At 38.9% G+C, this 13,155-nt stretch overlaps 1 protein-coding gene across 2 annotated transcripts in view; it reads right to left on the reverse strand.

The window, feature by feature from the left end:
- The window catches only part of SLC12A1 (solute carrier family 12 member 1), a 188,443-nt gene that overhangs the window by 154,372 nt on the left and 20,916 nt on the right, over positions 1-13,155 (reverse strand). For both annotated transcript variants that reach the window (XM_063926056.1, XM_063926055.1), the window contains 4 exons: positions 11,524-11,663; positions 9,588-9,698; positions 6,485-6,596; positions 4,915-5,042 (listed from right to left, as the gene is read on the reverse strand). In XM_063926056.1, the coding sequence (XP_063782126.1) occupies positions 4,915-5,042; positions 6,485-6,596; positions 9,588-9,698; positions 11,524-11,663 (491 nt within the window). The remainder of the gene's footprint in view (positions 1-4,914; positions 5,043-6,484; positions 6,597-9,587; positions 9,699-11,523; positions 11,664-13,155) is intronic.

Consider the following 13,155-nt stretch of genomic DNA (forward strand, 5'->3'; position numbering starts at 1 on the left):
TGACTACCGCCAATCAGCTACTTAGTTCCACCATTATCGTTTACATATTCACAATGTATCCGTGGTGGACTTGTTCTACCAATATGCTTAATAATACATAAGTAACTTCATTCACTATTTATTAAAAATAGTGATCTAAATACATAAATAACACTTTTTCATCTTTCATATTAAAAAAGACCATTTGAAAAACGGTCATTGGTTTTTATCTCGGCATTCCAGCCCGCACCTGACTAATCAAATCCGGTCAGTATCTTAATTACATACATGCTTCTAAAAAAGCTTCCATTTAGCAAGAGTAACTACTTCGTAACCTCTAGAGCCAGTCTAGCATGGATACATTTTACACATAGAAGCACCTCAACATATATTGCTACATTTTATCATCATCTTGATACAACTTCTGCTGGGAGAAATTCAGTTGGCAGTGATATATAATTTATGGAGTATTTTATAGAAGTGAGAATAAAAATAAAAATAGATATAGAAATCAGAATAAAAAGGATTATACCATACATGAATACATATTTCGATCTTATCAATTCCTAGCAGATATAAACAGAATGATGTAAGCATGGCCAAACATTTTTATATATACCACCAAGACAAGAGAAAGAAAAAATTAATAAAAACAACAACAAGCCATAACCTCAAAGATGCTATCTTTCCTCAATGAATGGAGTGAGTTCATAATTCTCATTTAACCCTTTTGGTATTAAAGTGTCTAGTGTTACTATCCAATAGGTTTCTCTTTTAATCAATTTCCAATCCCGATTCCCTCCTCTTTGGTCCTGCAAAACTTGCTCAATTCCTTTAAATTTCAAGCCCTTGGGGTCACTATTATGACACATTTGAAAATGTTTAGGAACACTCTGATTTGTAACGCCATTTTTAATATTTCTTGTATGTTCCAAGATCCTGATTTTCAATGACCTTTTTGTTTTACCTATATATTTTAGCCCACAAGGGCAAGTGAGCATATAGATAATATAAGATGAATTGCAGTTAATAAAGGATGTAATCGGGTGTTGTTTATTAGTTAGATTTTCTTCAAAATATTTTGCACCCTTTTCTCCCTGTGGACATACTTTACAAGATCCACAAGGAAAAAATCCTTTGATATTCCCAAACATTTTGTTCTTATTTTGCTCATTCACTTCTGGTAGTTTTTGTAAGCAACTTTTTGAAACCATACTCTTTATTGTCTTTGCATTCCTATATACAACAGTAGGTCTGTCTGGAAGGGATTTCCCCAACACAGGGTCCATTTGTAAAAAATGCCAGTTCTTTTTTTAAACTTTTTCTATCTGTTTATTTGCATCATTAAACTGAGTACTAAAAGGACATACTACTTTGGAATCATCCCTTCCCCATTTCCTTTTCTGCTTGTACACCAATAATTCGTCCCTAGTTCTACTTTTAGCTTGACACCTTGCTCTTTCTACCAATTCTCCTGGGTATCCTCGCTCGTTAAATCTCTCTGTGTATATATTAGACTGATCTTCATATTTCTCTATCCTAGAACAATTTCTTCTCAGTCGCGTAAATTGGAATAGCGGAATATTCTCCTTCCATTTATTGAAGTGACAGCTGCTAAACTGTAAATAACTATTGCTATCTACCTCTTTAAAATGTGTAAATGTCTCTATTACTCCAGTTTCCATTGATTGTGTAGAGTCTAGAACCAAATCAAGAAATTGTATTGTGTCTCCACCTATAGTGTGGGTGAATTTAAGATTAAATTAATTTCTATTGATTTCAGCCATGAATTTCTTAAATTCTATCTCATCACTGTCCCATACAATCAAAATGTCATCTATATATCTTTTAAAGATGACTAGATGTTCACCTAGACCGCCACTTAATGTCTCACATTCCCACTGGCCCATGTATAGATTGGCCAGACTCGGGGCACAAATGCTCCCCATGGCGGTCCCACATGTTTGTATGAACCACTCATCCAAAAAGGTAAAGTAGTTGTACTTCAGTACAAATTCCAGACATTTACAAATAAAATTTACCATATGTTCAGCCATCTCTACATCATTACTAAGGGTCTGTCTCACTGCGTCTATTCCCTTTTGATGAGGAATCGCTGTGTAGAGAGACTGTACATCAATTGAGCACCATTTATAATTCGTCTTCCATTGTAAACCTTTCACCAATTGTAAGACTTCAGTGGAATCTTGGACATATGATTCCAATTTAACCACATATTTTTTAAGAAATATTTCTATATATTCAGACAACCTAGAAGTCAAAGAACCTATTCCACTAATTATAGGTCGGCCTGGGGGGGTGGGACATATTTTTATGTATCTTTGGGATATGGTAAAAGGTCGCAATCCTAGGATTTTTATTAAACAGATAATTGTACTCCTCTATAGTGATACTCTTATTCTTGAGACCTTCTTTTAACATTATTTCAAGTTCCCCTAAGAAGACATTAGTAGGGTCCTTTTTAAGTTTAGAATAAGATGTTTCATCTAATAATAACCTGTAGGCTTCCTTTTCATAGTATTCTCTGTCCATAACCACAACCCTGCCCCCCTTGTCAGCATTTTTTATGACTATGTCTCTATTGTCTGCCAACCCTTTCAAAGCTAGGAATTCTCTTTTCGTCAGATTTTTACTTTTTGTATCTTTAGTAGTTAGCGGTATCTGGTCTATATCTTTTTTGACCATTTTTGAGAACAGCTCTATATATGGGCCTTTTGACTCCACAGGGTAGTATGTGGATTTGGTTTTAAGTCCTGACATTGAACTACCACTGTGGTTCCTGCTTTCCCAATTCTTAATTGGTGCATCTGATTTCCTCATAAAATGGCGTTTCAAGGTTAAATTTCTCATATATAGGTCTAAGTCAATATATAAATTAAATTTATTCAAACCACTTGATAGGGCATAATGTAATCCCTTTTTTAACACGGTTTTCTCCACAGAGGTTAATTCAGTCCTTGAAATATTAAAAATACCCTGATCAGGATTTTCTAATGTAGGTTTCTCACTTTTGCCTCTCTTTTTGGTAGTGATGAGCGGATTCGGTTTTACTCGGTTTTACTCGGTTCTCAAAACCGAATCTTATTGGCTATCCAAAACACGTGACATAAGTGAGCCAATAAGATTCGGTTTTGAGAACCGAGTAAAACCGAGTAAAACCGAATCCGCTCATCACTACTTTTTGGTGGCTCTTCTCCCTCTTTTTCTACCAATCTTCTTTTCATCCCTACCGATGAACCTGATGCCTCTCCTGATTTCTGATGATCTAGTCTTTCTTTCCAGGGGTTCCGGTATTCTAAAAAAACCTCTCTATCTGAGTCTTTGCAGGAATTTAGTCTCTCAAACCTATTACTATGTGTAAAATCTTTAGATTTTTCTCTCGTGAGGTTTCTAACACTACGCTTTAGATATTCCCATTGACTTTTATTTCTCCATCTGTTAGTTTGTTCCCATCGGTTCCTATCCCTTTCCCCTCAATATATGCAATATATGTTGAGGTGCTTCTATGTGTAAAATGTATCCATGCTAGACTGGCTCTAGAGGTTACGAAGTAGTTACTCTTGCTAAATGGAAGCTTTTTTAGAAACATGAATGTAATTAAGATACTGACCGGATTTGATTAGTCAGGTGCGGGCTGGAATGCCGAGATAAAAACCAATGACCGTTTTTCAAATGGTCTTTTTTAATATGAAAGATGAAAAAGTGTTATTTATGTATTTAGATCACTATTTTTAATAAATAGTGAATGAAGTTACTTATGTATTATTAAGCATATTGGTAGAACAAGTCCACCACGGATACATTGTGAATATGTAAACGATAATGGTGGAACTAAGTAGCTGATTGGCGGTAGTCGGTTTTAAAAGGATTAGCATTCGGACGGCAGGCCAGCCCTCTGACGAAGTCTGTGACGAAACGCGTAGGGGCGTGGCCTGCTGACGTGTGCGATCGAGCCCCCTCCTGCCTTCCCTGGTATCGGCGAGTGACGGTGTCCCGGCGTGCAGCGGCTGTGAGTAGCGGTCCAGCTGCACGGGTTTGAGGTCGTGTCCTGGATGGTCACCGGAGGTTTGCAGTATTGCTGGGGATGTTTATGTTTTAAACCATGTGGTATTAAGCCCACAGCGGAGTTTGTTTTGGTACGAGCAATAACGTTGTGAATTTTAACAAGAGTTCTGTGCTTTTATGAAATTAAAACTTTACTGCACTATGGAGCGCCCCCTCTGTCTTTTTCTCTAGATGTCTCTTTCCCGTGGAATTCCGGGCCATATATGACGGTGGGGAGCAGCAGTCCTATAAAGAAAGGAACACTAGTGCATCCACTCCCTATTTTCCTATAGGAGTAGTGACTGTAAGGTCTTAAAGTGGAAAAGACTGTGATCTATTGTGATATACTGAGCGCACCTGATTGCTTTTTATAGGTTATATATATATATATATATATATATATATATATTGTTTTGAAAATTATATTTGTTGGGTGGAGAAGAATAATTTATGGAGGTGTTATGTGGATGGAGAGCATTTCTCTGCTTCACAAATAAATAGAGTGAGATTTGGCTAGTGTTAGGCACCCCTCTTCCATGGCTTGGCCATCTATCCTATGGCGGTAGCACACACTGGGTCACTCAGTTGGATAATATATCCAGGCTAAAAATTGGATGAATTCCCCTTGGTGATGAACCAATCAGAATTCACAATCTTTATTAGTACGACTTCCTCCTGTTCCTCAGCAGAATGCAGAACTACCGGATGGCTGATGATGTGATATGAACCACATGGAACCATGTCCATACTAGAGGGACTTTCACCCTAACTGAGAGTACCACTTTAATCAATTTTATAGAAAAGTGCTACAGACTTATTGAGGGGAAGCATACAACAATTCTTACTCCGCTGCCAAGTGATCTAAAGTACCTTTAAATCGCCAGAAATATTTGCTCCTGCAAGAATGCCAGTAGCTGCTGGGAAGAAAATTGCAAACACAGAGAAGAAACCTTCTCCATTCCTGAACTCTGGACCAAAATTTTCAGCAAATATTGAAGCTGTAAAGGAAAAAGTACATTATTAACCTGCAACTCTCACATGTGAGAACAATGCATAAAGATAGTGATCAGAAGAGTTTTGAAGGAGCAGTGAGTTAGGTTACCAATACATTTTAGCTGGTAGTTTTAGTATGTATTTCTTGCACACTGAAGTAGACGAGTCTCTATTTTATTGCTTGTGACTGTTCTATCACTGATTATGGTTTGTACCCACCTGCTGTCTTAGAAGTGTTTATTGCCATAATACATAATGAAATGAGATTCCACACTGATCCCCTGAGACAAAATTCTCTTTAGCAAATAAAAAAATAAAAAACACCCATAAAATGTTTTTATTATACACAATTCCCCAACCTGAAATAACCTGAAACTGTCTAGCTGTTTGTCAGCTAATGACTTGGCCTTTGAATGTCCTGGAAGCAATAAATCGTGTCTGATTATATTGCATATGTATATTTTAGCAAATCAGACAAACATGGGTACAGGGTAATCGCTACAGAGTGCCCCCATTTACCCAAGCCATGATCTTTTCGAATACATTTTCATCAAATCTTTATTGCAATTAATGTGAAATGTAAAATGTTGTCCAACTATTATTTAACTATATACAGACGTATAGATAAAGGAAGGGATGAGTCACACGGATAACTTCTAGCGGATGCAGAGAGTTTGCGTACAGCAACTTTACATGTGTTTGCAGTAGTCTGTCATATTTTGATTTGGATGCAGCTTGTCCAGATCTGTCTTTCCATGAAATAGCGCATTTCATGGCAAGAACATGGTGGTGACAAAGTAGCCGCACAGAACCACCTGATTTACCACATGGGAATGTCGCACAGTGCAGCCTCAGGCTCTCTAATCCGTTTCCATGGAAAATGGGGGTGAACAACGAGTCCACGCCCCTTGACTCGCAGCACGCCCCTAGTGCCGTGTCCGCGCACCCCTGGGACGTGTGTTTTCTTAGAAATGGGGGCGTGTCATGAGTCCATGCTCCCTCCCTCACTCGCAGTACGCCCCCGTGTGTCATGTTCGTGCGCCTCCGGGGCGCGCGCGCGCACACGTGCGAATACCAGGGCCGAATCCGTTCCTGCTTGCTGACACTCTGGCTGCCCACTTTGGGCAGCCGGCATCCAACTGGGAGACTTGCCAACACGATTTTTGGGAGCCTCCCGGCCATTCAAATATGGTGCAGACACTAATGATAATAGGTTGCAGTGTCCGGTGTAAAATCAGTGGCAACATGGGATTCTGCTTGCACATGCACGGTTCCCTGCATTAGTTGAATGGATACTTATATTAGCATAAAGTAGTAAAACAGGCTTCAGCGGCTGCCCAGAGCTACAGCCACTTTGCCTGTAACTCTGTACCAGCCGCAAAGTGAATCCACTACAATGCATACATTATTTGCCTTTAGATAATAAAGCGTGTTTACAGCAAATTACCTTTATAATTAAAGAATCCTTGTGCCATTTTTTCCTTTGTGCTCGGAATAACGGTTCCAATAAAGAAATTTACAATGGCGATGAGTAATATAATCAGCAACACAACTTGAGTCTGGATATAAACAGAGAGATCAATGACTACTCTTAGAATCTGGTGCTTGCAATGTAGCAATGCAATCAGGGATATTATAACATTCAATTAAATCAGTGGAAAAGCTTCACAGCAATAAAATGATATATAAACAGTATACACCTTCTTGTCATTGTACAATGAGCCCATCAGTGGTACATGTTACCTCTGATGTTTACACTAATAACATTATATGTTTGCTGCAGTTTCTAACAGACCTGGGGAAACATAACAACATTTAGAACATCTGGTGCATTATTTTCCGGTCTTGAAGGTGATTACATAGTTGGCAACACTTTAATTTTTTAGATGTATAATTTCCAGGGCCACGCTGAGCAGCTACATTTAACACCTTCACTGCTCTGGCATTGTTTACATCACTAAGTCTAATTTAGCACTTCTGGCCCATCACATTCCAATATCAATATCATCATATTTCCTGCGCAATAACTGCACAAGTCATATCCCCATTATTTTTATTTTATCTTTTACAGTTAGGCCCCCATTTATCATCGAGTTTCTAGCGAAGTGTTATTTTATGTTTTCCCTCGCTGCTTTTTTAATTTTTTTTTTTTTTACTTGTATTCATCAAGCAAGCACTAGTGTAAATAAACCTGTCAGTACTGTTTTTTCATATAAGATGCCGAGGAGATCATGAAGGGAAGAAATCTTTGTACGGAAGGGAACAGGTAACCGAGTCTACCAATACAGCTAAGGTAAGTTTTTATTCAACTGTTGTATTTCAGGTTTTTTCTTTTTCAAAGCTTTTTTGCAGCTTTTTTATTTGTGGGTTGGCAGGTGAGAGGGCTTTTTTTACTCGTGCGTCTAGCCGTCCTGCTGCTGCACGTACTCCAGGGGAGCCTGCATGGGGGTGGGCTGGACAGCCATTCTCGGCTATCTAAGGCGCTCTAGCCAGTTAAAGGTCTGGGGGCAAACCCTCTTAACAGTCAGTAGCAGCAGGCTGGACATGGCTCACCCAGGGCACAGATGGCTCGCATATACACTGCTCCTCACTTGCTATGGGTGCAGGTCTCGAGTAAGTGACAAATACAGATCGTTGTTAAATAACAGCACCCAGCATATTATAATGGACATATATCTCTCTTAATGCAACGAGTTTAAAAGAGCTTCCATTTGTTGATAAATACTACTGGTTTATTTGTAACCTAAGACTAGTGTATACAGTACTTTAAGCAAATATGCGCATCTGCAGAGAACCAATTTCATACCTTTCTGAGTAGCTGAATGTCTTCCAACAAGAATTGCCAACCAGCATGCATCTTAAGATGGTTGCCACTTTGCATATACAGTATATGATATACTGTAGCTCAAAATTTTCGTTTTTATAGCAAATGCAAATTGCATCTACAATTTGGAACACAATTGTGGACAATTCCACATCAGGCCCAATGTCTTTATGGTGCACATATATTATAGATACTTATTTGAAAAATGACATTGTAAAGATAAGTTGTTTATATGGGAAATTACAAAATAGAGGACTAAAGAGTCATATAGTAATAGACCATTGTAATATTGCTAAAATGTATAAGTTAAGCATCTATAGTTAAGTTTTATGATCAATTAGCAACTACTCCTAAGTAAACCAATCATGATGCAAAGTTCAAATTACACAGTGTCTCATTAAATGACTTTCAGTAGGACATTTAATGTTTCATAAAAACATAAGAAACATTATTGAAATATTTTTCTTGTCATTTGGGTGGGAAGCAGCAGTGATAGTGCTGTATAGTAATGGGGCAGGAGGCGTCTATCACAAGTATAGGACGCAGCATTGGATCTCTGACACACTATCGGGTGGCTTGCATCCATAGGGACACGGAGAGCCATGCGTGGCAGATGCCACAAAATCTCAGTTCCACGATGAAGATGCCTGACCTCTTCCTTCCCCCAAAATGGCGATGTCACACCTCCGTTTTCACAAAAGGAGGATGTCACCACCCTCTCCTCGCCCCCAGATGGCAGCAGACTGTCAATCACTGACATTCTGCTGCCGTCCTGCTACCTTCATCGCTGGACCCGTTCACACATGCGCAGAACAGGTCCTAATCATGCACAAAGTACTGATATGATGTCACATGCACATGAAGTCGCATCTCCTACCAGTAGCGCATGCAGGGGGGTTTCCAAAAACCAGGAAACCCTCCCTGATGAGCCAAATGTTTTATTTTTGAGATGGAGACAGCAGTGTCTCTGTCTCAGCAAAAGCCATGATTGCAATCACAGTCGAGACCACGACCACGGAGCTGCAGCAGCAGCTGAGCGTTACGTACTGTAGCTATCTGCATAGAGAAAGTCCGGGGGCAGCTGCTGGATGTGCATGCTCAGCCACAGCATCTCCCTCTGTCCTCACAGAATGGCCAGTCTGCTCCCGCCTCCCAGCCCTTGGTGTTATGTATACCACCATATATGTATACTATATATGAAGTGTGTATGTATGTATTTGTAGGTATATATGTGTCCTTGTGTATGTATGTATGTATGAATGTGTGTGCTATGTACATGTAGATATATATGTATAATGCCAATAAGTGCATTGGGTGCCCGCAAAAAGTCTCATACACACAATATCCAGTGGGTGCAGCACTCCAAATGACTTAAAAAAATTCACTCAGGATGGCATATGTAGCAGCAACGTTTCAATGCCTCTTTATTTCAGCATTTAAATAAAGAGACCTGATGAAAATGCCACAATAAAGAGGCATTGAAACATTGCTGCTACATATGCCGTCCTGAGTGAATCTTTTTTAAGTCATTTGGAGTGCTGCATAAGTACTGTAAGTACTGTCTGATTTTCCAACACATCACATTCAAAAGATACAAGTTTGGAACCCAGAGCAAGTTCTATTTTAGCCAGTCACAATAAGCAAAGGATTATGTGAAATATTGTTTGACAAATGGTAGGTATATTAATTAACTGTGTTCAAGCAGTCTTGTATGTCCTTATTTTACCTTAGCTTCCCACTCCATGCCTGCTACAGAAATACCAAGTAGTAAGATCACTGTTATCGTCCCCACAATCCTAATGTCATTTGTTTCGTCTATCATGAGTGCATCATTGACCTGCAGCAAAACAAGAAACTGATTAATCAACTCTACATTTTGGTTACATATTAAATGCTGATATTATGTACTGTATGCCGAAAAACGAGTTAGTCAAAAACAATATATATATTTAGGCTTTCATGTTCAGCCTTTGCCACTTCATCTGATGCTGTGCTATATTTTGCCATGTGAAGACCGGCACATTGCCTGAGCATTTTGGTTGAAGTTGTTGGCCAGCCCTGATATAAATGTAAATAAAATAGTAATACAACCACAACTAGGGCACTGTATTTAAAGTAATAGTTACCACTTTCTGGAACTTTTTTACTTTGGAAATGAAAACTAACAAGTAAACTTCATGTTACTAACAGTATTAGAATTAGTTAAGATTAATGGTTCCTTGGGCCAAATTTAGCACTAGACTAAGTCTGGGTATGACAGAAGCTAAAAGAAGGCAACAATGCAGTGTATAAATGACCTCTTCTACTATAGCCCTGCTGTATCATATGCATTTGGTTATGAGCCCAGTTAAAGTATTTTACACATAAGTTCCTGATTCCTTATGCTAACCTAAGAAATGTAACACTATCGGGCATATCCAACAAGCCATGGGGTTTACCCTCTGGCTAATTGTAGGCACTCACCAATTCAATTAATTGACGAAATCTGGCGAATGAATTATCAGAGTGTGCGTTAAAATGCACCCTTTGTATTTAACACACCGGGAAACACATAAATTCCTGCATTTTACACGGAATGGAGGGGTCACCGCATGGTGCCTGAAGTTTTAAGGAGCAGGGAAAATGCTATATAATTGAATAGCACCAGGCAGTAAACCCAGAGCCTAATTGGATATGCCCCTATGGCATGCATATACATTCACTGTCTCCTCTCTGGGAAAAGTCTGCTTTGGGAGGTGGGGTCAGCTGGTCACGTCATTAGGCCTTGATCCCTCTCCGAGAAAAATGGTGTGTTGCGTGGGTCCACAAGTAGGAGGCGGGGATAATTGTTGCAAAATGTGTCATTTAGCCCTGTACCCTCTGCTCGGCACCACAATTCAGGTAATTTTATCCCCATCCTGGCCCGCTTCACTTTGAAGCAGGTGGGATGTAGGAGATATACATACTCTTCCGTTGGTGCGGGGTCTACCCTAAAAATCGTGAGTCTTCCGCAACTTGTGGAAGAGTAAGCAAGTATGCCCTATGGGACAAATGTTGTGTCATGCAGGTAGCAGAGGTTTCTGCAGTTTAGCCCTATATATCGCCAACTTGTTAAGGACAGCACAGTCAAAACTAATAACACAGTTTAAAGTATCAGTCTAGGATAAAATATACTCTAAAGGATGCATATATATGTAGAATTTGTTTTATACAGTATTAACCCTTTCTGTGGTTGCCAATACTGTTTGTTGGTATTGTGTGTAGGGTCTACCTTCTCGAACCAACTCTATGTAATTTTTAACAGAAATAAATATATGTATATATATATATATATATATATATATATATATATATATATATATATATTATATTAGCCAGTCTCACGATAAAACAAAAGAATGCAAATAATGGTACAGCAAAACACTTCATGTATAAGTCTGAAACATTACTTTTAATTGCTTTAAAACATCAGCAGGAGCACGTCATTGACATAAGTCAAGAAGGCCATAAAAGTGGTAGTTCTTTATGCAAAAGCTAAAAGAAACTAATCAAGAACACTGTAATAAAACAATATACTTCAATTGTTTATTATCTCCAGGAAAGATTAACGATGCAAGTAATTCTAGTTAAGTAGCACATCATTAACATATTAAATCATATTTTCCAAAGGTCAGCGTTTTCACCTTAAGAAGATCCACAACAGTTTCTGAGAACCCAACGACATACATAGCGACAGCAACAGCATTGGCAAAGGCAAAGATAAGCCCTATAGAGCCACCAAATTCAGGCCCCAGACTTCTTGAGATAAGATAGTAGGCTCCACCTAAAAATAGACAATGATTTATTACACAGCAAACAGAGATAAGAAGTATAGCAAAGTGGTAGGTTAAATAAAATTGCCCTCAACAGACTACATAATCTATTGCAGAGATCAAGGGAGGCAAGTCATTTTTGGATTGGTGACAGTGCCAGTGATGGCCTCAGAAGCCCACATGCCTGCAATAACAAGTTTTATATGAAGTAATCTACATGTAGTTTGCTGGTTTTGCTATATCCCCCTTAATTAAGGCCTGTGGAGATATTTGCTTTAATATTTGGCATTGGCCAGTAAGGCCCAGCACAGTCACACCAGCATATACAGTAAGTGCTATATTCAGTGAACCATAGCCAGATTAAGGGGAGGGCGCAGGGGACACTGTATCCTGGGCTGTTAGGGCCCCCCCCCCTGGCTTGGGCACACTGACATCACCAGCTCTTTCTCTAATGTTGCAGAGGAAGGAAGTATTTGTTCCACTGCAAGAAAACTTTATAAAATCATTGTCTCTTATTTATTGGTGCTATAAATAGTATCCTGCCATTATTATACCGTTTAAATCTAATATTTTCCATTGGTTTAAATTTAATATACACTCTGTGCAGTCTCATAGTGGGGGCAGGCAGGATGACAAGTGGGGGCAGTGCTGACAAGATGTGGAGGGCTGGAATAGTGGGGTTGGGCCCCTGTCTTATGTGCCCTGCAGTGAATATGTGCTACCCAGGCCCTGATAACTGAAGGAAGAACCATCTTGCTATTACCACTGGCCCTCATAATTACAAACAAATGCAGATCACAGTGCATCACCTCTGGGTCTCCTTGCCAGCCCTTCCCTGAGCTGAGATGGAGCATGCCAGGAAATGACTAATCTGTGCAAGTTAGGTATTAATAGTGTTACTTGCATGCCACCTAGTTATGTTTTTATTTAGTAATTCTGTTAAGCATTTAAAAAATGGAACAATATAAACTGTAATTGTTATTGCCTGTACGTATGGACAAACAATTACTCCTGTTCATGGAACTTGAGAACTGGGGAAATCTTTACCCCTTAACCTTTTACTTAATTCATATATGACGGCACTTTATGTATGCTAGCTGCTCTTAGGTCTATAATTGTAAGGTTACAACTGTCCAAAAGACAGCAAATTAATCAGATGCCATTAGATAGTTGCAAAGGAAACAATACTATTGAAACAATATGGACATATGATGACTCATTTGTACTTACCTTGTGCCAATGACTGCAACCAACAGAGTGCACTTACCTTCGGCAACTAACAGAAACTCTCAAATACTGTATTGGCTTGCCTGTATACCATATGGTTAATGTTCAAATGAAGTTCTACCATTAAAATGGTTAATACCTTGTGGCCAATTGAAAAATGTACAGTTTCTCCTGCCAAGTTATGTGATTCTTTGTCAATCATTTTCTCTAAGGTCACATTGTTCTTAATTATTCTCCTTTGTGAGTTACCTCATTCTTTGTCCAATGTTGTGAAAA

Source organism: Pseudophryne corroboree, chromosome 6 (genome assembly GCF_028390025.1).
Source record: "Pseudophryne corroboree isolate aPseCor3 chromosome 6, aPseCor3.hap2, whole genome shotgun sequence".
Classification (NCBI taxonomy): domain Eukaryota; kingdom Metazoa; phylum Chordata; class Amphibia; order Anura; family Myobatrachidae; genus Pseudophryne; species Pseudophryne corroboree.